This window comes from Apus apus, chromosome Z (assembly GCF_020740795.1).
Source record: "Apus apus isolate bApuApu2 chromosome Z, bApuApu2.pri.cur, whole genome shotgun sequence".
Lineage (NCBI taxonomy): Eukaryota > Metazoa > Chordata > Aves > Apodiformes > Apodidae > Apus > Apus apus.
Window position 1 is genome coordinate 76,385,129 of NC_067312.1, and position 26,662 is coordinate 76,411,790.

Consider the following 26,662-nt stretch of genomic DNA (forward strand, 5'->3'; position numbering starts at 1 on the left):
CTATAAACAAACAAAGCTCTTTAGAAAACTGCAAGAATTATCCTATGACAAAACGCTACTCTGTAATACTTCTCAGTAGGACTGAAACCATATTCTGGTCTTAACGATTCCACATCCATTTTGTCAAGTTTTTTTTGCCTACACTGTGGGCTGAGGGCATCATTGCACTCCCTGAAGCCTGCACACACACGCAGAGAAAACACCAGAGTGTTTGAAGAAAGCATGAAACTGAGGGAGCTTGAAGCAACCTGGAGACAGCACCTATATCCCTAAAGAACTCTACACAGTTGATCTTCTTCTTTAGCCTTTGCTGAAAGAGAGATTAAGTACTGGCAGGTCTGTCAAATTTTCTTCTGAATCCTAACCTTGATAAGACTTGCATGTTTCCCTGTAAACCATTTCAAACACTCGGCTGATAAAATACAATTGTAATTTGTATTTGAAAACATACTAATTAACTTATTTATTTTAATCTGATTTCAATTTCTTTAACATCTGCAAATATTTTAAAAAAAAAAAGTCTGATAGCTTCATTTCAGTCTTTTTCATTTACATTCACAGTGGAATGGTTGGGTGTCTCATAGATTGGTCCATTACATCAGACACACTCTATTAAAATTAGATTGTTAGGAACTTTGAACGAATCAGGAATTTCTATCAAGTGTTCATCGTTTCTCTGTGTAGTCTATGCATGATATTATGTATTTCCTTAAATAATAGATTAAAGTGCCTCTGTCACTTTTACTTCTACTACTCCTTGGAATTTCCGTGATATAACAGAGGCAGATAGTGACAGCTTTTGTTCTAATAAGAGAAAACACTCAAAAAAATACTTATAAAGCTGGAGTCAATACTCATATTTCCGCTTCCTACCTTTTTATATTTCAAAATCCAAGTTAAACAAAGTCAGCACCAAGTTCTCGTCATTACTTTTACAAGGGTCATAAAAATCAGAAGTCTTGGTATACAGAAAAAAGGGCAGACACCACCATCTAAAAACTCATACAGCAGTAAGTTCATCAATTCACCTTGTCACAAATATTCTGTAGAAAGCCTAGAACACAAATGAAGGATCAATCATACATCAGCCCAAATGAATACACACGGGTTCCTACTCAGTGGGAGGAGACCAGACTGTTCAAACACCTCTCCATAGATGACCAGATAGTACTTCACCAGAACACCCAATTCTTGTGTTACAGAAACTGCTGGACTTTCCCAGCACCTGAACAGCAAACCCACGCACCACCCCTTGTACTTCTACACAAATATTTGGGTTTTAGCCAGAAATTGGTAAGTGGATGAGGCTACTGAGGAAAAAGCTCTTCTTGAAAGCCTGAGACCAGTAACTGATCCAGTTCCAGACTAGGTGCAATGTTCAGGGGCAGCAAAAATCTCCAGAGCCCAAACTGACAAAAAACTTGGTCTGGGTTATAACCACCTTTATTCTCTTCAGACAGCCAGGAGTAACTTCATTGCCTTGCTATATTCAGCAAATGTAGTTTAAAGACTTATAGAAGGACTGAAAGCCTTGTTTTCAAAAATTCTGAAGATACAGTATCTAAGCTACTGAAATGTCAATTGAACTGACAGAATTTCAATATACTTCTTGATTGAAGATTGAGATTTTTTAAATTTTCTAAGCCAAAGGCACAGTGAAAAGGAGATTCATGCTCTAACTTGGCATGTGACATCCATCTTGTGAATGTGGCATATCCCCTATTTAAACACACACAATTATTCTGAAAACAAACTCCTGTGCCTAAAATAATTTTGCGCTTTTAAAGGTAAATTTGCCCTCTGAACCCACATTTTGTAACATAAGTGGTTCTCGGTTCTTGACAAAAGTCACAACCAGGACCACCTAATTATCTCCTGATTATATTATGGTAGATGCATATACTGAAAACACCCTTTTAACAACTTTTTTGTTCATCAATACTGCAGGAGCCTATTTAAAAGACATTTTTGAAGTCTTCTCCTATCTGTTATAGCTCTAAATACTTTTCTTCATACAAGCATATATTCTGAAGTAAGAAAGCTCACATTAGTAATTCTTGCTCAGATTTTGTCACTTTTTATTATTAAACAGAATGCTACAGTATATAAATCCAGAATTGACCTCTGACGACTCACAAAGTATCAGACTGGAGAGTAAATCACTTTCATCTTTTAAACTTGGGAGGAGAATGCAATAATTAGAGGGCATAGTGAGTTAAATGCTCTCTTCACGCTGAGGAAGAACATGCAGGTGTGCTGAGAGAGCAAAAAAGAAGATAATTAGTTGGAGTTTGCTAATTGTGGACTATTTTAAAGCAAAACCCAAAACTCCAAGAATGGAATTAATGTCCCTTTCAACACCTACAGAATTCATAAAACTGATTTGAGTTCCTGTTGGAAAAGGTGAAGTGGAAGAACTTAAATAGTCTAAAAAACACAACCCAAAAGAATATCAAGAATGTAATGTTTAAAAATACATCTATAAAATATATAATAAAATAATAACATATATATTAAAAGTAAAGCTAGTTTTTAGTTATTAAATAAACAACATGATAATAAAATTCTGGAATGAGCATCTTTTTAACATGACAACGAGTCAATAATAAGAATTCACTGTCTGTCTTCATATGGGCTTAATAAGTAATTCCAAGAAACTGCCCTAAAAAGGAAGGTATTCAGGCATGCTACCAGCTTTGAAATTCTGTCAGTTCAATTGACATTTCAGTAACTTAGATACTGTTATCTTACCCCCTACTATAAGCTTAAAAAGTAACAAGCTTAATGCTTTTGTAATCTTTACGAAAATGTCATTCTCCCACTAGAAACACATTTGTGGTCCTAGGGTATTATGTTCATATGGCCTTTAAAAGAGTATCTCTTCTTTATTAAAACTTCAGTTCTGTATGTTCAAACAGATGGTTTTACTTTCTCCTCATATTTCCATTTAATATAATTGTGCAGTAGAAATCAAATACAACACTTGAAAGGATAACAAATAAGTAATATGTGACAAAGAGGCTATGAAACATATTATTTCCTATATTAAATGCAAAGACATTATTTTGTTTCCCCTGAGTAATGGGATCTTGTTCCGGCTGTCAAAATTTTATAGTCTTCCCAAGGAACAAAGACAACTGCAGAAATCAGCATCATATCTTTTATGTCCACTGATTTTAGATTTTAACTTCCTCTTACAAATCCCCACCAATGCTGCTTACTCCATTATCCCTACTTAATATTTAAATCTTGATTGGCTCATAATAAAAAATTAGGGATCTCTGTTACTTACAAACTAAAAAATCTGATGACAACATCTGCATTTTTACCCACTCCATGTGTAGTACCCATGTAATTTTCACTGGTGTCCCCATGTTTTCTGTGAAGGTTACATTTGCACAAGAGAGAAGTGCTGTGGTTTTACTTGACACATGCTCCTTCCCCATCTTTCATAGATGGAAACTGCAGGATTTTTCACTCCACCTGTGTAAGATACAGAGATGACTTTGCCATACATCTCCACATGCAGCTCAAGGAGTCAGAAGCTGCCAAGTCCATTTGCTTACAGGTGTCATTATATGCAGCAACTGTCCTGTATCTTGTTTTATACAGGCCCCTAAAGCTCTGTTCCTACAGACAATGAAACCAGGCACTCTGCAGAGTGACAGGGAGAAGGGAGGAGATGCCAACCAGGCAGGTATCTAATAGTTATCAGCTATTGCTGTTGTGCAGAAACAAAACAAGAAAGGCTGAACAGGTCATTGTGGTCCTGCTGGGGTAAGGAAGAAGAGAAGGAGGATGTAAAAGGAAGCAAGGAGGCTGAAAATCTAATTTTTCTTACCATTACTACAATAGGTGTGTAGGTCTTCAAATATTCAAATATTTTAAATCTTAATTCAATGGAAAAACCTTTAAATACATCTCTAAAATTAAGTTCTAAAATTTCGTATTTCTAAAACATTTGGCCCTCCAAAACACACTAGAGATAGAAGTGAAAACTAGTATTACAGCAGGGAACTGGGCAATATAATGAACTTGAACTGCTGAGGCAGGCTGTGATACTGGATATTATGACTTGTAAGCCATATGGGCCACTTGAAATTAGCATGTTTCACCAGACCTTCAGAAAGATAAAACAGGACTTTCTATGACAGAACACAGTAAACCAAGTGACTGAGACACTTTCCCCCTTCCTCTTAATACTTATAAAAATTCAGATTTCCACAATGGCCTACAGATAACACTATGGAAAAGCAACTGGAACCACAACATATACATTGCAAATCATCTGCTATAGACTGCAATCTGGACAAAAATCTCAAAAAAGCTGAAAAGACATAAATATTAATTACATGAAACCAAGCCTGGAATCATTTAATTTCCAGCTATAGGTATGAAATGCTAAAATTATTGAGTCATAGTTATTCCCAGACATTGATAACTGGGACTTTTTTTCATCACACAGACACTAAACCAGCTTTTTTAGGCATATTTTTGATACATACAACAAAGATCATAAAAAATTGGTTGTGGGCAATAATCATGGCTCAAGAGATCACAAACTGACAGAATTTAAAATAAATTGAATAATAAAGACAACTTTGAAAGTAAAGGTTCTTTCGAAATAAAGGAGGAAATTAAGAACTAAAGGAAACAAAGACGTGTACATTAATTTAGAGGAGAAATCAAATTTAAGTGAAATGTGCAAAAAAACACAAACCCTCATATTTCAAGTTAGTTGGAAAGCAAATTGCTGGGAATTCATTAGGATAAGCGACTTCAAAATAGATTTTCTTTACTTTCATATAATGTCTGCTCTCTTCAGCCTGGAAAAGAGATGCCTCCAAGGAGAACCCGTAATGGCCTTTCAGTGCCTGAAGGGGCTACTGGAAAGCTGGGGAGGGACTTTTTACCAGGGTGTTGTCATGGTTTAACTCACACCAGGACACGTGTGTCGTGGTAAGATGAGGGGTAATGGTTTTAAGCAGGAAAAGAGAAGATTTAGGTGTGACGTTAAGAAGAAATTCTTTGCTGTGAGGGTGGGGAGAGCCTGGCCCAGGTTGCCCAGGGAAGCTGTGGCTGCCCCATCCCTGGCAGTGTTGAAGGGCAGGTTGGATGGGGCTTGGAGCAGCCTGGGCTGCTGGGAGGTGTCCCTGCCCATGGCAGGGGGGTTGGAACCTGATGATCTTTAAGGTCCCTTCCAACCCAAACCAGTCTGTGATTCTATGGTTCATTTCAATAAGACACTCCAAAGCCTATTTCTTTTTTTTCTCTCAACCCCACTGCATAAATGTAGCTCCTTCTATTCAAGTTTAGATGGTAGCCCATATTCACATTAGCTGTTCCATGAACATAGCATATTCCTTAGGAACTCATTAATATTTAAATGTAATAAATTAAAAATATAATACTTCAAATCACCGTTTTCATCTGAATGTATCATTAGAATAGAATGGAATTTGGTCATATCCAGGAGAAAGAAAAGTGGAAAGAAGCCTCCTGGACACTCAAGTCTGAGGATGGTATACTGGGGCAAAAGTGTATAACAGGAATATTAAAATACATCAGTGAAAGTGATTTAATTTTTAGGTAAAAATGTACTTAGCCAAATCTGCATCACTTCAGTCTACCTCTGCTTTGCGATAGTATTTTCTTAAAAATAATCAGCTACTTATTTTGATGAGCACTCTATGGTATTGCTTCAGATTTCAGAAACAAATTTCATGTAAGATTTTTAAGGTTATCCATTACATAAATATACTAAAATACATTTTATTGGCAAATGCTGTTAGATTTCAGAACCTATTTAAGAGTCTCTGGCAAATTCGTGACTAAATGAGAGTAACATTCAAGCCAATGAATTTGAATATGTCACCAAAAAATAACTCAAAGCTCTAGTATCTGTTTAGTTTTAACCATAGGATAATCACTCTATGCATGTATTTACACTCTCTCAGTATATATATATATAAATTATATAAATAAAGGCAAAGAAAACTTTCCACTAATACATAAAATGAGTACAATTTCACGGCTTTTGAGTTTCTTTGGCTGTTGTCTTATCACTTGCAGGAGTAGCTGTTTCTTCATTTGAAAGAGATGAAGGATTAAGATGAAGGTTAACAATGCCTGATCAAACTAGCTTAACATTTTTGTAAACACAGCAACAGGGAGATGTTCAAAAGGTAGAAGTAAAATCCACATTTGACAGATGAACTGTAAATAATTTTTGAGAGATATCACATTGGAAATTGAGGCAAAAAATCATGATGAGCTGAAAACCAGCTGTCTGGATGATTCTTTTCATGCTAAGTATGCTAACAGATAAGTAATTTTTATAGTATTTTCTAAAATACTGTAACATTACATAAACTTGTGAAAGACATACGATTAATAAGCTAAAAAGGCTGAAACAACATCTTACAAAATTCCATCAAAAAGATTTTTTTGGGGGTGGGGATTGGGAAACACTCCTCAGATATTATTTTAGCAGACTGGAAACATCCATTATGTGTTGAGAATACACTTGATAAAAACCTATGACAATATCAAATCCCAAATATTAATGTCTGAATCTTGCATTGTTAAAGATATTCAGAGTCACTGATTCCAGTGGGAAGAGGATCATTTTATAACAGGAAACCACTTGTATCCACTATGCAAGTTATAAAGCATTTGCCTCTCTTCATGTGCCATTTTGCCAGCTTCTCTCTCAAACCATGCTCATCCTCAACCTTCATAAATGGATAAAATCTCATTACAGTACCTAACTGCTCTAACACAATATGAAAAAAAAAAATGTTAATTACTTGACAACTAGATTGCTATAACTCTGTTAAAACTCTGTTTTAACTCAGTTAAAACTTGTTATGGACCATCTATATTTTCCTGACAGAAGCAGGTTATCTATATAAAGTTTTCTGACGTTTTAGCATTACTTCATTATGTTCTGTTATTTTTTTCCTCTCCTATACTGCATGATCAATTACAGCAGTTCTTAAGAAAAATGAAAAAAAACCAGAAACCAACAAACCAAAAAGTGAATTTCCCTGAGGACGGACTAAGTAAATACAAACCCTTTCCTCACCTCTGGGATAAGAGTCCCAATGGAATGCCCTAGATTAAATCATTTTGCTGTTCTGAAATGTGCTGCTTTAGTGGTTCCCAGAGAGCAAGGCAACACTCATCAAAAAATAAGAAACACATTGGTACAGATGTCTTTCAGCTAAGAAAATATATGTCCCTCACTTTCTCCCCTTCCCTCCATACTCCAGAGGGCTTTTTTTGATACTCAAAGGTATCACTCTCAAGGCAAAATACTAAAGCTGTCTTTTCACTGAACATACATATAAATAGAGACTTCCACTCTCAACTGTGGGAGGGCAACAATTTAGTAAGAGTTCCAAGCAGGAAAAGCCACTTGACACGAAGAACTTGTCTACCATTATAAACCTCCCCAATTAGTTATTCTGTAAAACTTTTTTCCAGGATAGTTACTTCAGCGTGAACTGCCTTGTAATCATTTTAATTCCAAAGAAAACATGCCTTTTTCTGAGTTATTGTGGTGCAAATGTAGTATATTCAAACATTTGGAAGAGAGAAACCTTTTGCCAGAAACAACTCTTCACGTATGAGCTCACACACAAGTAACTATTAAATCATAATAATTGTTTTGGTAAGGATAAAACTATAATTTTTTGTGTGTTGATTAATAATGCCAAATACTAGCCTATGATATGCACAAAACATGAAAAAAAAATATTTAAAAATCCTCTGTACCTTCACAGCTCTAACCTCTTATTTTGTTCTAACCTGCTGACTTCACTATTGCAGCTTTATTATTTGGCTGCCTCCAGTGTATAACCAGAGATCATCTACGACAGTCTGATTCTGCAGAAAACTACTGAGACCACCACACCAACCTCTTGAAGTAAAATAACATGAAGTACTATACAGTGAAGAGATGAAGACATGAGCGTGACAGCCACTGTGAAGAAAGTAATTTTGAGCATTAAATTATATTAACAAACACCACTTCTAAACACATTTATTGGTGCTGAGGCAACAGCTGCTGTGCCTGCAAATCTGACCTTTAATACACTTTGAATCAAAATAAAAATCTTCTGGGGGATTTATGAAATACAGAGATTTATTTTTTTAAATTAATTGCAGCAAATGTTTCAGAAGTTGCAAGCAGGTCCCATGATTTACTCTCTGTATGTTCATTTTCCCCTGCTCTTTTGAATTTACAATAGAACTGTGCACAGAAAATCTGCCCTGATAGATGTGCTGAAACAAAAGGATGTAAAAACACACCCTGTGGCAAAGAAAATTTAAGCAGAGGAATTGCTATCCTCTTCCTTCTTGTAATTTCGAAGCAGTGATGTGTGGGTTTTTTTAGAGAGCCACCCTTATGGTCTCTTTAATCTCCATGTCTTAGATGTAAAGTGGAGAAAACTGAAATCCCCCATCTTTCTGAGCAGTTCTGAGACTGAAAGAAAAATTTAGTTACAAACTTCACATTCACTACCAGTCCTTTTTTCTCAGTGAATCCTTTCACTGACTCCCATCTCACTGTGTACCTCAAAGATATATTTTTTTGTAATTTCTTTCATAACTCAACATTACTCTGACACTACTTCCTCTTGTTTCCCACCAATACTCCATCTGACTAATATATCAGTTTTACGTTGAACTCCTCATGCTTTCATATTATTTGTCTGCATGCCTTTTCCCTTTTATCATCTTTCATGTGTTCCACATATTCCCCCATATTTCAGCTCCTGTTGAAAAATTATTTCTGCATTTCTTCTAGTGGAATTTCTAGTTGACTGACATTAACATGTATATTGATTTAAAACTCACCAGAGTAAAATTTCCTGCAGCATAAGCCTGGCAAATCATCAACTCACTCACTTTGTGTGTGTGTTATACAGCCTGAGGATCTACCTCCTGTTTCTGTACTTTTCACATGATCCTAAACTTCTAATATTTTCTGCCTGCAAAGTACTTCACCTTTATGGAAGGCTACGTTTTAAGCAAACAGCTCTTGCACGGAGTAGTGCTCAAAACTCAGCATTGAAGAAGTAATTACATATCATCAGGCAATTATGAAAGTTTCGATTCTTCAGAATTTTTTTCCTAAAGCTCTGACTCTTCCTTTTGGAAATTAGCATGTCAGACTCACTAACTGTAAAAAGAAAGTACAGAATATCTCCCATCTATAACAGATTCCCTTCCTGCCTTAAATTCCTTAGAACAAGAAGAAATGACCAGGTAGCATTAACTCCAACTCACCCAACTTTCACAAGACTAGAAAATGTAGTATTTTAATTTTTCTTCTTGTCTTAGAACTAGATTATGCATAGTAATCTTTTGGGCCAGCTCTGATGTGTGAACCTGTGTCTATTTCATGCTCACATTATTGTATGGACTTACCTGTAATTTCCCTTAAACTTCTGAGAATGCAAAAAAAGTGGGGGCAGAAGACTGAAGAGTTTGTGGGTTTTTTTCAATCTGGATTGAATAGTTCTTACTCTATTACATATTTCAGTAGTTGGAATAAGTTAGACTAAAAGAAGAAAAAAAGACTATAACATGACAATATTAGTCAGTGAATTATGATGGAGTTTCTATGTATGTTTATAACATAAGATACTCTCCCTTACTTTAAAACCTTTTTCATCACAGTTCTGACACAGTCTACAATTCAACTGCAGTAATACGGTTAAAACATAAAGCTTTAATTAATGATCTCAGGCCTCCCTCTTCATAGGAAATAATCAAGTATATTGAAAGAAATTTAAAAAGAGGTATAATTAAAATAACATCTAACTGCAATGAAGATAAAATAAGGCTACTAACCCATGGCATGAACTGCTCCTCTATGCTTCTTCGAAATCTTGTTTGCCTTAACGACATGTAAAGCATTTTCTTTGAACTGCAGCTCACAAAGTCTTTCAAGAAGAACTGTCATTTCCTCAGTGATGGTGTCCAGGTAAGTTTCATTAATAAACTTCAGTGACGAAGAAGGATCAATAGTTCCACTTAGTATACACAGATCCTCTTTTATCATTGCGCACAGTCTGGGTACGGAACTCTGGTAACCGTGAACCACCTTATCAAAATTCGTTTCACCACAACTAGACAAAATACAGTTCTGTAGAAGTTCGCTGACAAATTTATTCTGCATATTTTGATACTTTGTTAAGACTTCTGACTCAGGATAAAGAAATAAAAGTTGCTGTATGCACTGGGTTTTAAACTCCATTTTTTGTAGCAAAGCATTAGTGTTCGTATCTTCTTGGCTTTGCAGTCTATTTACTAAAAATCGTCGAAGGTGCAGTCTCACATCATCCCAGAGAGATTTCACATCCATAGTGGAATCATCCTCAACGGCATGAAGGGAAGATGCTAGCTCAAAGGACATCCCACTGGGAGTACAGGGAAATGAGACACCACACTGACTAGAAAGATCCAGAAGGAAGTGAAGTATCATTTCCTCTTGATTCTGCTCATTCTTCAGCAAGCTTTGCTAACAAAGATAAATCAAACAGTATTTTAGAAACATTTTGTTAATTCTGATTCATTAAGTGAACAGCTTTAAGCTAGAGAACCGATAGTTTCCAAAACTATTTATCTTACCAGCAAATAAGAGACTCAAATAAATTACTGTATAAAAAACCAGAAATAGTAAAGCCTGTTTTCCCATGGATTTATGCATCAATTCATCTCCTTGTCTGCCTGCTCCAAGATGACACATTCTTCTTCCCAGCTTTCTTACATCCTCAATCACTTTTCTCAATCAATTGTAATGCACAATTCAAAAGAAAGCTTTGTAAAGCTCATTAAGTAGGCCTTGGCAGCCTGTTTGTTGTTGTCCACATAGTGTCATCTTTGAAAGAAAATTGTATGAAAAATTACTCAAGGTTTACTCAGATAATGACAGGTTTTGCTAATAAAACCAAGACAGGAATTTATAAAATGAAACATTGCTGCTTTCTGTGTTTTGCCTCAGCAGCCAACCATCAAAAAGGGCATTTTAAAGATAAAATAATCTTCCCAGGACCCCCTGAAAGAAGTAAAATTGAAAACATGTTAAGAATTGAACCTGCTTAGATCACACAGGGCAGAAGAATATGAAGCTGTGTAACCTGTCAAACCAAGATGCACACTGACACATTAAGTGACCTCTAAATACCTCTCAGCTGTATGTGTTGGAGAAGAAGGAGGACAGTTAAGAGAGCAGATGGAACCACATGGGTGCATGTGCTGTTCCTACTTCACCAGAACCTGGAGAGCTCCATGCTTGGTCCAGGGCCAGGATCTCTGACCTTAGAGCTGTTTTGAGGCCATGCTGCAAACAGCAGGTCCTCTTGTCACAGCTCAGTGTTTCCTACTTGGCCCAGAATTATACAAATTTAACCAGAACTCAGAAGCTTTCTTCCATGTCTATGAGACAAATCATTTGCATGAAGAAGGTGTGTCCAATATTTGAGCAGAACACAACTCCAAAGTCCCATGCTCACTGGACACCAAAATCTCCTTCCTCTAAGACAAAAATCACTTGCCTGTTACAAACATATTTCCCCATTCTCAACATTTTTCCTACTGCAGGCTGGCTTTGGCCACAGTCCTAAGCCCCATAACATTTTATTTGTGAAGACCTGCTCTCCATCCTTCAGCTGCACTAGAGCTGATTACAGATTTCCCCATCACAGTCACAAGAAAATTGAGTTAAACTGTTGGTACTCTGTTTTCTGGGTTTCAGGAACCAAGGTGGTTGGGTGGAGCAGGATCTAGAAGCCCTCTCACTTGCTCCTCCACCTCCAATTGCTTCTCTGCAACACAGAAAAGTGTGGTTGCAACTCACAAAAGGGCAGTTCTTCCCACTCATGCCCTTTACCTGGGTCTCCCAGCTACAATACATCCTATAAAGCAAGGACGGTAAATTAAGAGTTGGTAACCTTCCACCTTCAGAACTGCTGATTTATTTAACCTACAGTATTCGAGGAAATGACTAATTTTATTTCTATTTTGAAAGAGAGAGAAAGGAATCAAATTTGAGTATGGTATTGCCTAAATATAGTAATTTCTGTGGGAAACGGTTCTCCTTCTTCCCACATAAGCCAACAGCCCCCCTGGCATTGGCTTGTGACAATTTCCAAATAAAAAATGATCAATTTCTCAACTGCAGCAAACTTTTCTAAACAGATGACTTATTAAAATATTAAAAATACAAAATTTAGAACAAAAACTTCAGTGGGATTTTTTTTTTTTTCTTTACCCTCATGTTTTTGAGTCACGAAAATACTCAGTATCAGAGCTCCTATTTTCTGTTCAGGATGATTCAAAACTGTTGCATTCTTATGGGAGAGAAAAAAAGAGTTTAACTTTCCTATTGCCCTCGACTCTGGAGGGTCCCATGGGGTTCTGGAGGGTTCCAACTAAAAGACTTGCACCACAGTAGCAAATTCTGAAGAAAAGACAGAGAGCATGATTGCCTCCCAAAAAAGAATCTCTTCAAAATCATAGTCTAGCTATTTTTCTTCTGGTTTACATCCTTATTTCAGAATCCTTCCTATTAATTTGTTTCACTTACAAGCAGGAAACACATGTGGAAGACAGAATAATAAAATATATTATCAGTCAAATATCCTATAGAAGCATATGCATGTGACAGAAACAGGTATAACTAGTTAAAATCTTAAATCATACATATCAATACGCATATACATGAGGCTGATTTTATTTTCTGTTATCTACTGAAGTATTCTATGAACTTTTGTGGTGCCAAAGAGGATGTGTCTCAGTGTGTAAATTGAAACTCTAATCACTAACAACTGTGTTGAAGAGTCAAGGCTCCACAGGCAGAATTCTGGAGTTTAAAGGTTGATTTTTTAATGAATCATGCTCAAATATTATATTCTGAACTGAACAAAGCAAGAGAAGCTCTCAAAACAGTGAATGTAACTCTGATGCCTTTGGATGATAAATCCAAAACATCTTCCAAGCAAATCCCCCACTGGTATTTTTTAAGGTTAAGCAGAAACATTTTTATTCATGAAAGCCAATAAGAATCTAAGCATTGTTTCAAGCCCTTTGCAACTTAAACTAAAGCATCAAAAATAGGGAGCTTGCAGATGCCATCTTAGACTTAGTGTTACTCAGGAAAGGAGCCCCTGAAGTGAACTTTGAAGCTCTGAAAACACAGTGACATCAAGTTCCTTTGAACTTTGCTTATATTGACATAGGCTTTTATATTTTAAAATTAACCTGCAAAAGTACTTCAAAAGATGATGACAAAACTATTCAAGAGAAAAAGATCCAAATTAGTATCCAGAGGTTTTAGAGAAGCATGAAAAGTTCTCTTATAAGCACAGAAATTTAGTAACAGTAATATACAGGAGAAGATCTGCAGTCTACCAGCTGGACTACTACCTACTACAGCCTCAATAAACAACTACAATAAGATGACGATTTTGTTAAAAAAAGATTTTGTCGTAAGTTCAGCAGGATGAGCATTTAATTAAGATGTGTTCATGTACACACTCAGCTTTTAGATGTTTAGAAATGCAAAACAGTACACAGAATGATGGAATTTCACATAATTAACATCTCCAGGCTTCATGAAGAACCTCTCAGTGTTCCCATGAGAGCCCACAAAGGCATGAGAATCCCATGCTAACAATAAACCTAGATACAGCACCTCAGCCAGCCAAAGCACATACAGAACTGTGCACTATTATTTTAATTGTTCCAGCAGCTTAGAAGACAAACTATATCCCTAACAAAACAAACACCTATAATAAGGGATAACAATGAGAAGGGATATTGTCCTTAAGTAGAAGGAAGTTTAATACTACTGAAGTTTTATTATATGATACTTAATTAAAAGCTTGCTGGTGAGAAATTAAGTCAACTAAGTAATTAGTTCAATGGGTGGAGATACATATTTAAGAAAGGTCAGATCATAATAATCTCATTCATGCTGAATATTATTGAAAATAGTTTCCTGGAAACTTGTTTATGGAGCTAAAGATCATCTACAGTGTAAGTTCTTACAGATGGATTGTCTATGCTAATTCATATACACTTTTCATCTGTAGCCTCATCTACACAACAGGCTGGGTTATCTAAGAAGCCATGAGCCTGGAAACAGTGATGTCCAAGTGGCTGAGCTCCACAGATATTTTCCTCATAAGTTCTGCAGAATGGAGATCAAAGGCTTCTTACACTTTGCTGTCTGTCCAGCAGCCTGCCACTGAGACACTCTCAGGGCTTACCTGGACTCTACAGCTCACAGCCAGACTGCCACACACTCTGTAAGTTCCTTGGAAGATGAAGAGCCAGAAGACACACTTTTTGTTTGAGATATACCCTAAATATCCCAGAGATGGGGACATTTTGGTGTTTCCCAAACAAATGCCGCCACCTGGTGTTCAGGTATCTGCCTTGAAGAGACCTTGGAGAAGGAAGAAAGCAGGGAATGGACACCAGCCAGTCATCACTGCCCTGCCAGGTGCTGAGGGGGGTTAAGTAAGGATTTGACTGGACTAAGAGGAATAACAATAGACTTAATAACCCAGGATTTTCTGGGATTCTCTTATTTTGTGTAGATCAAGCATGAGACGTGGCAGTCTCTGACACCTTTCAGAAGGGTCACAAACAGCAACATTTATAATGATCACCTGTGACAGGGAACAAAATCACTTCTTCACTACTGGAACACTAAAGATCTGGTGCCTCTAGAGATTAAATCCACATTTGATACAGTCCAATATCCAGTGGATTCAGAGGTGAATGAAAGATCAACAACCAGTTTTAAAAGACTGAGATGACTGGATCAATCATAGAATGGTTTGGGTTGGGAGGGACCGTAAAGATCATCTAGTTCCAAGGAGCTTGAGCTCTAGCCAGGTGGTAGTCCCAAAGGAGAAAATCCTCCAGTTTCCTCTGCCAATACACCCAATCTTAGCCTAAAGGTGCTTATGTCCTACAACTAAACCATGACTTGGAAATTAAAAAGAACAATCCACTGGATACTGTTCGTTTGTTTTGACATTCATACATACATAAATCATATAAACCAATATAAACATAGTGCATATAAAACCCTGCAGGCTTTCATTTGCTGAGGTATCAACCTTTACTTCTCCAGCCAGTTCAAATTCTCAGACTTACATTTCCACACATACAGCCTAAGGGTAACTTTGAATACAAATTTTGGATGAAAATGCCTTCTAAAATGACAGAATTTTTCACTGAAGTGAAATTTCTGGTTATGTCCAGTTTGCTAGGACAATGGCTGCAACTCCCATATTTCTAATGAGGAAAAAGTAGATAGGAAGTTAATGCTTAAATAATGCACAAAGGGCAACAGTCTGTATTAAATAATTTAAATTCATACAAGCAGTGACAGTTTCAGCCTTGGTGCAGACAATGAGTTCAGATGCTTTTTACCAACATATGTTTATAAAACAGCCCTAGCAGTCCTGAATGTGTGGTAGTATGGTGAAAAGATTTTATCCCTAGTTTGTCTATTTAAGGCAAAATCAAAAGGAAAGATAAACACCTGCTTTGCACACAAAAACAGTAATAAGCCTTACAGTAAAGTTTCTGACCCATCCTCAGTGCAGTGAGGATTGAAATGAGAAAACTAATTAACCTCTAAAAAACCAGAAACACCCCCTCCCCCCACCCCCATCATATAACCAGTATTATCAAACATGTAAGTCTTTAGTCAACAGTTTTTACCAGGGTCCTAAGGAACTCCATCAGCTCTCCATGGTTTGTAGATGAAGGTCTGAGAGAACTAAAATTGCAGTTGTTTAGCCACTGGAGGCAGTCAGTCGTGCTGTGTAGTATTTCATCAGTACATATTTCATTCACTTCTGATTGCAGGTCTTTTAGACACTGTTCTATGCTAAAAAAAAAAACACAACAAAACACAAACCAACAAACAATAGAATCACAGGATATTTTTCACACCTTCGAGATAACATCACTTTATATATTATTTTAAAAATAAAAAATATTTCACATTAATGTAACATCACTCCTTCTTCACAGATTAAAATGCTCTCAGAAAATTAAGCCTGAATTTGCAGGATTAACATTTAAATTAAGCTAGATTTAACTAGAACTAGTCAAATTATAGCTAAAATAAATTTCCTTCAGGCCAGACTCTACCATCCTCAGTAAAAACAGGTATTGCCCCACTTCTCAAAACTATCTTGTACTTCTTAATAAAGCAGTTAGTTAATAAAATATCATCCAACCTGAAATCTGGTCCTTGGTGCTTAATTAGCTACCACATTGAAAGGTGAATGTGTCATTTTGCTCTTTTAGCAATCAGCAGTTGCTTTATAATATGTAACATGCAGTAATGACTTCTTAAAAGACCCACTGACACCACAGAAAATGCTGAAAAGAATTTTAGAGTCAGTTGTGCTGAGCAAGCAGATCTTCCCTTTTTTTTGTCATTAGAATATTTGATGAAAAGCAGAGCTGATCTAGTCCTCAACATTCATCTAGAATCATAATCCTGTCTATGGAGTCAGATTTGGCTGGCATGGTATTACAGGGATTTCATTGGCAAAAATCACAAGAACAAGTGAATATCCAAAATTATTTTATTTGTATTTGAGTGGAAACCTACATGAAAATAAATAACAAAAATCCAGGAACAATCTCAATCTAGATCTTTTCCTACAAAAAAATCTTTTCAGCATTTCAGAATGACTTTTTTTTTTTAAGCAGTGCTTAATATTTCATACAGTTTCAGTCAGAAAAATAGTATTGAATAGATCTAGGCAGATCTAGGTTTGATACAAACAAATACAGCCATGAAGCTGATGTCAGTTTTGTTTTATTGAAGTGCAAAGTGATTCTCACTATCTGAATTTTATTTTGGAGTATATTAGTTATTCTATTTATGTTCTTACAGCTGATAAGGGATGCAAGGTTTAACACAAATTAGAATTTAGTTCTTTCCATCTCTGTAGAGTTAAGGAATTCAATGAGACTCAGCTCTTTATAGGTATTTCAATGTCAGATACTTTCGATCATATTACTTTTTGTTTTTATGGCTTCAAACAAACAAGAAACTTGCCTATTACACTGCCACTCACCTCTCTCTTTTATACAGATAAAGTATGGCTGTTGGTTTCTTTTTAACTGCTCTCTAATGTTTTCAAACTTGACTGGTTTTGGCAACAGAAGATGAGAGTAAGATTATAAAAACAGACACGAAGAGGAGAAAAGGAGGAGAGGAAAGGGAAGAAAAGAAACTGGAAAATAATGTGTATTACAAGCCATAAGAAAAAAAAATAAAGACCTCCAGTTTTAAAAAAAAGAAATTGAGAACTTTTTTTTTTTTAGTTCACAACCTTGAATGAAGTTTTAAGTTTTTTCTGTATAACTTTTCTATGTGGAAAGGTATTCTGCACATCACCCACTGACTATACATCAACATTTAATCCTGCCTACAGTATTGTTTTCAGGATGTGAAAGAAGTATTTGTTTGATTTTCTACCAGATTTTTTCCTTTATTGAGTGATTTACATCTTATTCTTTTACAGAAATTATGCAATGTACCTTAAATTCCTATTAGCTGTCTCATTCTTATCTACAACAATAAAGTAAATCCGTGTCATCCATATCTTTGGCAAGTAAGTTTGTTAGTTTGAATTGACATTTTTAAAGAGCAATAGGAAAAAAAAAATAATTATTACACTAAATTAAGTTTAGAGGTAAATAGAAGACTTTTTATTTCTAAACTACCTATGAAAATCACAGAGATAAGTGTATTATTTTCTGAGAATGCCATCAAGACTTATAATCTGTAATGGGTTTCCCCTGGTGCCTTTGGTTTCTTTAAAATATAGTACTAAATAAGAACAAGCTCAATATGAAAACTGCATCAAGTGCAATTACAGAATGAAAGGAGGACCATAAGAATGCAAGTGCAGAAGTGTAGCATTTTGAATGTCAGAAAAAAAAAAAAAAATCCTACACTGAAAATAAAACTTCTAAAAAAATTTTTATCAAAATAATTACGTAATCTTGAACAGCTTCATCACCCATTATTATTTGTATTCACTAAGAATTATGGGTATATTTGTTTCATGCTTAAAAAACATAAGGTAAACCGTTTGAAGTGTACCTGCTCTATCCAAATGTAGTACGTAATCCCAGAATCATAGAATCATCAAGGTTGGAAATGACCTTGAAGACCATCAAGTCCAACCATCCGCCCCACAACCCCTAAGCACTAAACCACCTCATGAAACACCATATCTACCTCTTTTTTTAACATCTCCAGGGATGGTGCCTCCACCACCTCCCTGGGCAGCCTGTTCCACTCCCTTAGCAAATAAATAACCACATCTCACAGCTGCATTATTTTCAGAAACCAAATTCTGCAACTACAACTAAAATATACAAAAACTCTTAAAACTTATTAATACATGGGTGGCCTGTAAAACACTTCTATAAAATTGATGCAAAACTCTCAAGGCTTTCCCAGGTATGACTGATTCCAAAACGAAGTGCACTGAAACAAGTATCTTCCCATCATCAAGTGACCTTACCAGCAGCACAAAGGACCTCCATGAAAAATAATGGCTCTCAGCCTGTGGCCCACTCGGGTTCCTGATGGGATAGCTCAGCCATGGACACCAGAACTCGACAGAAGATTGGCATGCATCTTCTTAACCTGTGAAACCTGCTCTCAGGACTGTGAAATTAAATGCTTTGTCTGTAAACCTTTGCTCCTGAGACACTGGTAAAGGCTCTTTCACTTGGTATGCTGAGGGGCCTGATTCAGCTACACCAAAGAGATGACAGCCCTGTGCATTATGGAAGGGACCACTGCTGTTGGTCTGTGCCAGCCTGCTTCGACTAGGGAGCAGTTTGTACACTCATCTTCAACACAGGAACCTGCGTGCAGGCTATCTGAGCCAAGCCTCATGCTGTGAACAGGCTACAGCCTTCTCAAAACCAGGAATTCGGGCAATTTTTCCCAATGCTGATAAGGGGATTAGGCAGATAAATTTCAGCAGCCCTCCCTGTAGGTACAAATCTTGATAAACCTGTTCATTCTGTTTAATCCTTCTGTTCCAATAAAGTAAACACTGATTTAGGACTAAAACTGGTTTCCATGGCATAAAAATATTTTCAACCTGTTTACTTAAAGCATACTGTAGGTAAACACGGTCTCAAAACCACTGCTGTTTCTTTTAGGATTTCTGTCATCAGTATGACATAAACATGGTCAATTAGAGATACATATTCCTTTACACTAATTACAACATTAAATATTTATAAATTTTGTTACCAGTGGAAAAAACATAAACCACACCTTAGTGGGCATTATCTCAGTTTAGAAAGCAATCATTTTAAACACAAGACTTTTGCCAAACAGTGTTAAAATTTTTCACAACATATAGGCTAGTATTTAAAACCATAATTTCACATCAGTGTAGGGAGAAGGAGAGTTCGATTCCCTTATTTAGAAATAATATTTTCTTAACTTCTAAAAACTGTAAACAAATTATCTAATTTTGATGTGCTTAAAGTATTTAATTATTTTTTTTATTCTTGAAAGTACAACTACAAAAAAAACACACAGAATGTCAGAACCCTTTCCCTCTGAAATAATCCTTTTTCATAAAGGTTTATCAGAAAAATATTTTTTAGTGCAGTAAATTAGCTCTTTTTTTTAATCAATCGAGCAATCACCCCAGAAAATGTCAACTGACACTATACATGTACAATGGGAGTGTAAATTTTCTTAAAATGGAAAATGGAAATGGAAAAATACAACCATATCTGTGTGCAACCCTATCTAAGTCAGGAATACAAGATTAGGAGCACAACAGGGAAATGAGATGTCAGTACTTGCAGAAGAATTCAGTCCTGTGGTCCACATGTCTGTTTGCGGATACACCCTCTGAAACCCTCAACCTTAGTGATTATGTGAAGCTGGTATTTGATGTTTTAGGTGCTCAGGTACCAATCTTGAGCCTTGGCTGAACCTAACCAAAAGGTATATAATTCTTCTGCTGGAAATTAACCTACTGGTACTACATTAAAAGAGCTGTTTCTGTTCAGATGAAAGGTCTCCATGTCCCTTACACTGGTCAATATGAGATGCCAAAGAATAAAATTTTTTAACACTTAAGATTTCTCAGAATATTTTCTTTGACACAGGACTTAGATAGTCCCCTAGTACAAAATAGCTCTCATTTATTTTCTTTCCCACAGATGATTCCACCTTTCTTTGAAACTGTCTGAACTGTTGAGACACAAAAGCAGTCAACAAAATACTACACAAGGAATGAAATATCTTTCTCTAGGCATATAAGGGCTAAGGGTTATGATCTGGTGGCAATTACAGAGACATGGGTGGGACAGCTCACATGACTGGAATGTGGTCATGGATGGCTCTGTCCTTTTTAGGAAAGACAGGTCAGCAAAGCGAGGTGGTGGAGTTGCTCTTTATGTGAGAGAGCAACTAGAATGTATTGAGCTCTGTCCAGGGGCCGATGAGGAGCAAGTGGAAAGTCAGTGGGTACAAATTAAGGGGCAGGCTGGCATGGGAGATACAGTTGTGGGGGTCTATTACAGACCTCCTGATCAAGATGAGGAAGTTGATGAAGCTTTCTACAGGCAGCTGAAAGTAGCCTCACAACTACAGGCCTTGGTCCTCATGGGGGATTTTAACTACACCAATATTTGCTGGAAGGCCAACACAACCAGCCTTGCACAGTCTAGGAGGTTCCTCCAGTGCATTGATGACAACTTCTTGATAGAAATGGTGGACAAACCAACTAGGAGAGGAGCTGCTGGATCTTGTGCTCACCAACAAGGAGGGTCTGGTTGAAGCAGTGACAGTCAATGGCAGCCTTGGCTGCAGTGATCACGAGATGGTGGAGTTCAGGATCCTGTGTGGGAGGAACAGAATTTCTAGCAGGATCAGAACCCTAGAATTCCACAGGGCCAACTTTGGCCTCTTTAATCAATCGTTAAGAGAAGTCCTGTGGGACAGGGTACTAGATGGAAAAGGGGCTCAAGATAGTTGCTCAACAATCAAGGACTCCTTCTCCCAAGCTCAGGATCAGAGAGTCCCAATGGGTATGAAATCAAGCAGGGAGCCAGGAAACCTGCATGGTTAAACAAGGAACTGCTGGGCAAACTCAACTGGAAAAAGAGAATGGATCATGGAAGGAGGGGCTGGCCACTTGGGAGGAATATAGGACTGTGTCAGAGGATGTAGGGAGGCAATTTGGAAAGCTAAGGCCTCCTTGGAACTAAACCTTGACAGTGAGGACAAAGACAATAGAAAGGGCTTCTTCAAATACATTGCAGATAGAACTAACACTAGTGGCAATCTAGGCCCCACTGCTGAATGAGGTCTGTGCCCTGCTGGCAAGAGGATCTAAACAAGGCAGAGGTGCTGAATGCCTTCTTTGCCTCTGTCTTTACTGCTCCAGATCCCTATAGCCCCAGAAAAAGTCAGGATGAAGGAGGAGTTTGCTTTGGTAGATGAGGATTGGTTTAGGGATCAGTTAAGCAGTCTGGACATTCATAAATTGATGGGTCCGGATGGAATTACACCCGTGGGTGCTGAGGGAGCTGGCGGAGGTCATTGCTGGGCCACTCTCCATCGTCTTCGGTAAGTCATGGGCAACAGGAGAGGTGCCTGAGGACTGGAGGATTGCAAATGTCACTCCAGCCTACAAGAAGGGCAAGAGGGAGGACCTGGGTAACTATAGACCGGTCAGCCTCACCTCCATCCCTGGAAAGGTGATGGAACAACTTGTCCTTGGCACTATCTCTAGGCATATCAAGGACGAGGGGGTCATCAAGAGCAGTCAACACGGTTTTACCAAGGGAAAGTCATGTTTGACCAACCTTATAGCCTTCTATGAGGAAGTAATCAGGTGGATAGATGATGGTAGGGTGGTAGATGTGGTTTATCTCTATTTCAGTAAAGCATTTGACACTGTCTCCCACAGCATCCTCGTAGATAAGCTGAGGAAGTGTGGTCTTGATGGTCAGGTACTGAAATGGATTGTGAACTGGTTGAAAGGAAGAAGTCAGAGAGTTGTGGTCAATGGGACAGAATCAAATTGGAGGTCTGTGACTAGTGGAGTCCCTCAGGGGTCAGAACTGGGACCGGTACCATTCAATATTTTCATCAAGGACTTGGATGAGGGAGCAGAGTGTGCCCTCAGCAAGTTTGCTGATGACACCAAACTGGGAGGAGTGGCTGGCACACCAGAAGGCTGTGCTGCCATTCAGTGAGATCTGGACAGGCTGGAGAGTTGGGCAGAGAGAAACTTGATGAAATTCAACAAGGGCAAGTGCAGAGTCTTGCATCTGGGGAAGAACAACCCCATGTACCAGTACAGGTTGGGGGCTGACCTGCTGGAGAGCAGGGTAGGAGAAAGGGACCTGGGGGTCCTAGTGGACAGGAGGATGACCATGAGCCAGCAATGTGCCCTTGTGGCCAAGAAGGCCAATGGCATCCTGGGGTGGGTTAGAAAGGGGGTGGTTAGTAGGTCAAGAGAGGTTCTCCTCCCCCTCTATTTTGCCTTGGTGACGCCACATCTGGAGTATTGTGTCCAGTTCTGGGCCCCTCAGTTCCAGGACAGGGAACTGCTTGAAAGAGTCCAGCACAGAGCCACCAAGATGCTGAAGGGAGTGGAACATCTCCCTGATGAGGAAAGGCTGAGGGAGCTGGGTCTCTTGAGCTTGGAAAAGAGCAGACTGAGGGGCGACCTCATCAATGTTCACAGACACGTTCAGGGCAGTGTCAGGAGGACAGAGCCAGGCTTTGTTCAGTGATGTCCAGTGACAGGACAAGGGGCAGTGGGTGTAAACTGGAGCACAGGAGGTTCCATGTGAATATCAGGAACAACTTCTTTCCTGTGAGAGTGACAGAGCCCTGGGACAGGCTGCCCAGAGAGGCTGTGGAGGCTCCTTCTCTGGAGACATTCAAAACCCCCTGGACACGTTCCTGTGTGATGTGCTCTGGGTGACCCTGCTCTGGCAGGGGGGTTGGGCTGGGTGATCTTTCCAGGTCCCTTCCAACCACTAAGATTCTGTGATTCTGTGTGATTCTGTGATTCTGTGAAACATACAATTTAACTTAAATAGCTTCTTTTTATAGGTGAGGGTTGGGGTTTTCTTAATACACTAACCATAGCTCTGTCATGTTCTCTGTGTACGCACTGGCGTGCTTTTCTGGAGTAGCATGTCAGTACCGTTTGGTAGGTATCCCCACTATATAGAGACAGCCTCAGTCTGAGGGCTCCTTGGTGCTCTTATTTGAGAAGTTAATGGCAGTTTTTTGGAATAACCTATTCAGTGTGGAGAGACTGCTTTTTAAGTGGCTGCATCAATGGACAATCAGTTACAAACTAAGCAAACTAGTGGAACTGAGAGTGTAAGCACTGTCATTCTCATAGAACGTTACTGTGAAAAGCACACTATCAAAATGAGGGTTGCTGTCTCCATATATCATTTTCCATTGCCTAAGATTACTATGAGTAAGTTGAAGGATGGTCTTCTAACTCCTTTCAATTTCTAACAAACACTGTTTCAATTTATTTCATAAAGCACATGAAACAGCTGTAAAGTGACAATGAGAACTGCTAAGCTATAAAGTGAAATTATCTTTAAGCTTCATGTTTTGTATGTTTAAGATTCTCATATTCACGGAGATCTGCTCTTAGATACATGCCTTTTATTAAGAACAGACACTTTTTTTTAACAAAAAATGAAATAATTATTTCTAACAATAACGTAATACTCCTTTGTTATTATCATGTATATTCATTAAGAAGCTTGACTGCTAAAGATACAGGGCATTTTAAACAAAATCAGCTGTATCATTTGGAAATGCCTGTGTCAGAGAACCTGCTGTGCACTTCAAGTAGCAAGGAACCTTTTAGAAAGACTTTTACCAGTATATTTCCCACAGGTATTTTCCTTGTTATACTTTCTTCCCTGTGGAAACAAACATTTTGTTTCATTTCATGAAAGCTGACCTGCCAAGAAGGAAATATAAAGAAAATTTCCCACAATCTACAGACAATTTCATGCAGTCATTGTGCAGCACTAGTGTGTGCTAAAAAACAGCAATTTGACCATTAATATAAATGACTAATTTTTGAGTAACTTTCAAAGTGCTATACACAAACTAACTGGAATAAAACCATAAAGTTTCATACAAATAATGTTTTGATAACTTTATATTGAACAAAACTAAGAGGTTTTACAAAAAATGGCTATGCAGTGACTATGATAACCTACAGTAATATTCATGGTACAATTATTTCTGAAATTCTGAAAAAATTATATTATTATAGTTCCAGGCATATAATTCTAGTCTACCTGACCATCAATTCATTCTTTCTGGCATTTCCATTTTCTTAATCTCATTAACCCAACTGCATAAACATATTAAGTTCCTTTTCATATTTTATCTTCTTCACAATGGTGACCTCAATAGCAAAGGAGAAAGCTAAAAAGCAAAGCTGCTACAGCTAATAATATAGATTTTGTGATCATCTCATATTTGTGTGTATGTTAACTATTCTTTTCATTGTTTGACTATTATTATTTCTCTTATTCATATTTTATAGGGTTCTATGCAAATAAAATAAGACCAATAAGAACGAAGTTAAACATGATTTTATAAGCAGCAATAGAAAACTGATGGAAAGACTGACTACAAAAACTTTATCCCTTTAGAAAAATGCTGCTAAGACAAATACATCTTGATATTTACTTTTAAAACTAGCAAATCTTTAAAATATGAGTCTGAAACTTACAAGCTTAGTATAAAGCTAAAAGCCTTGTAAAAATTAACTTCCTGGAATTCTTCCTGTTGTAACTTTGAGCCTTAAAATGTAAAACAAATTTACAGTTGCTGCTTCAAGGACTTTGCAAAGCACTTCATATCTCTAATTTCGCTGCTTACAAGACATAACCACCAAAACTGTAAAGTAACTAGACCACTGAAACCAGACAGAAATAAAATAAGACGATTTTGCTGCACCTCAGCAAGAGAAACTTACTCAACAGCTGAACCATATGAGAATGGTCACTACTACCTGGAGCACTGCCTGCTTTTAGTTTCCACTCAAGCTTTAAAATCTTGAGATATTTCAGTCCAAAAGATGCAAGGTTTGCCTGGGTAAATTGTTTCAGAAGACTGGTAGCAAAACACAGGAGCCTTTCAGCTCCACTGACCAAAATGTGACAGTGAAAAACAGTGGCTGAACAAAACTTTGTTGTGTTCTCATGTGAAATGAATTGGGGTACACAATTACAGTCACTGTAGATTGGAGCTTAGAAACTGTGGGTCTGTTAAATTATAGCCAATCTCTGAGAAACTCTGCTCTGTCCAACTAGCAAGGTGGTAAGAAAGCACTATCCCAAACTCAGTGATCATGCATAAATACAACACAGGTTGAATAGGAATAAAATTACATTTGTTGTAGAGCAGGAAAGTTCAATTCACACAGAAGAGTCAAATTCACTGTGATAAATATTAGGCCTGAATAAAACTGAAGCAATTATCAATTCTATTCCTCTACTATTAGCTCTAGTTTGAAATTCTCCCAATATTCAAGATTTTATTCAAAATAAAATAGAGAATTATAACTCTTGCAGCACATCTCAGTTTAAAATCACATGAGCCCTTGCACACACCAATTCTGATACAGAAAATGGGATGGGTCAGCAGTGCTTAATAACTTGACGGAAACTCCTCCATCCTTTCCTTGTGAGTTGGTGACACTAGGAAGTCTTTCTATGCAAATCAGCAAAGTTATAATCAACAATTTCATACTAGCATCTTTACTGAGGTACTTTCCTGTCTATTATGTGCAAGTTAAGGATCTTGTTAGTTGCTCAAATTACGATGACAACTTATATTGAACAGTTATGGGACAAGATGCCATGCTACAAGCACTTATTAGTATTGACCTCACTGGAGCCCTGCAAAAGAGACCTTCATCCCAATTCCAGCTGTCTGAACTACTGTTAAATAGCCAGAGGATCATGTTGAAGATCATCGTCTTGAAGCCAAGTAAAGCCCTTCCAAAAAGCCTCACACAGATATATTCTGTGCACTGTGGAGACACAATTTTTAGTGAATAACTTCTATTGAAGAAGAGCTACAATACTTCTCACTGTCCTACAGCCTCATAGAATCTATCACCACTTCATCACTCACTGAAGAAAAAAAACAAGAATACACAAAGAAAATGAACTGCTGAAGAGATGCCATGTTTTCACTTTCAAGTTAGGCACTACAAGCTTGGTTTCAAGCTCTGTACCTTATTTTTTTCTTAGAAATAGTAAATGTCAGCTGGAATTTTAGGTTCTGTGGATTGCTCTAAAGTTAACTCTTGCTAATTCTTAATCCTCCAATTATAAATAAAAGGAAAAAAAAGTCCACAACTTCAGTTTTAATAAGCAGTAAAAGTGAAAAGAAATATGAGGGGAATTACTGAAGGCTAATGGCCATCCTGATGAAATTATTAATACAAGTTCACACTTCAGAATAACCCAAGACCATCTCTGCACATATAACTGGCCAGCAATGACAATGGTTTTGAGAGTTGCATCTTCTACAAACTCT

The 26,662-nt window shown here is 37.4% G+C and overlaps 1 protein-coding gene across 6 annotated transcripts in view; it reads right to left on the reverse strand.

Moving 5' to 3' along the window:
• KIAA0825 (KIAA0825 ortholog) overlaps positions 1-26,662 on the reverse strand; it is a 246,329-nt gene that overhangs the window by 190,978 nt on the left and 28,689 nt on the right. For 5 of the 6 annotated variants that reach the window (XM_051643498.1, XM_051643496.1, XM_051643497.1 and 2 more), the window contains exons 4-5: positions 15,757-15,925; positions 9,865-10,534 (exon numbers count right to left, since the gene is read on the reverse strand). In XM_051643498.1, the coding sequence (XP_051499458.1) occupies positions 9,865-10,534; positions 15,757-15,925 (839 nt within the window). The remainder of the gene's footprint in view (positions 1-9,864; positions 10,535-15,756; positions 15,926-26,662) is intronic. The other variant, XM_051643501.1, reaches the window with a different exon arrangement.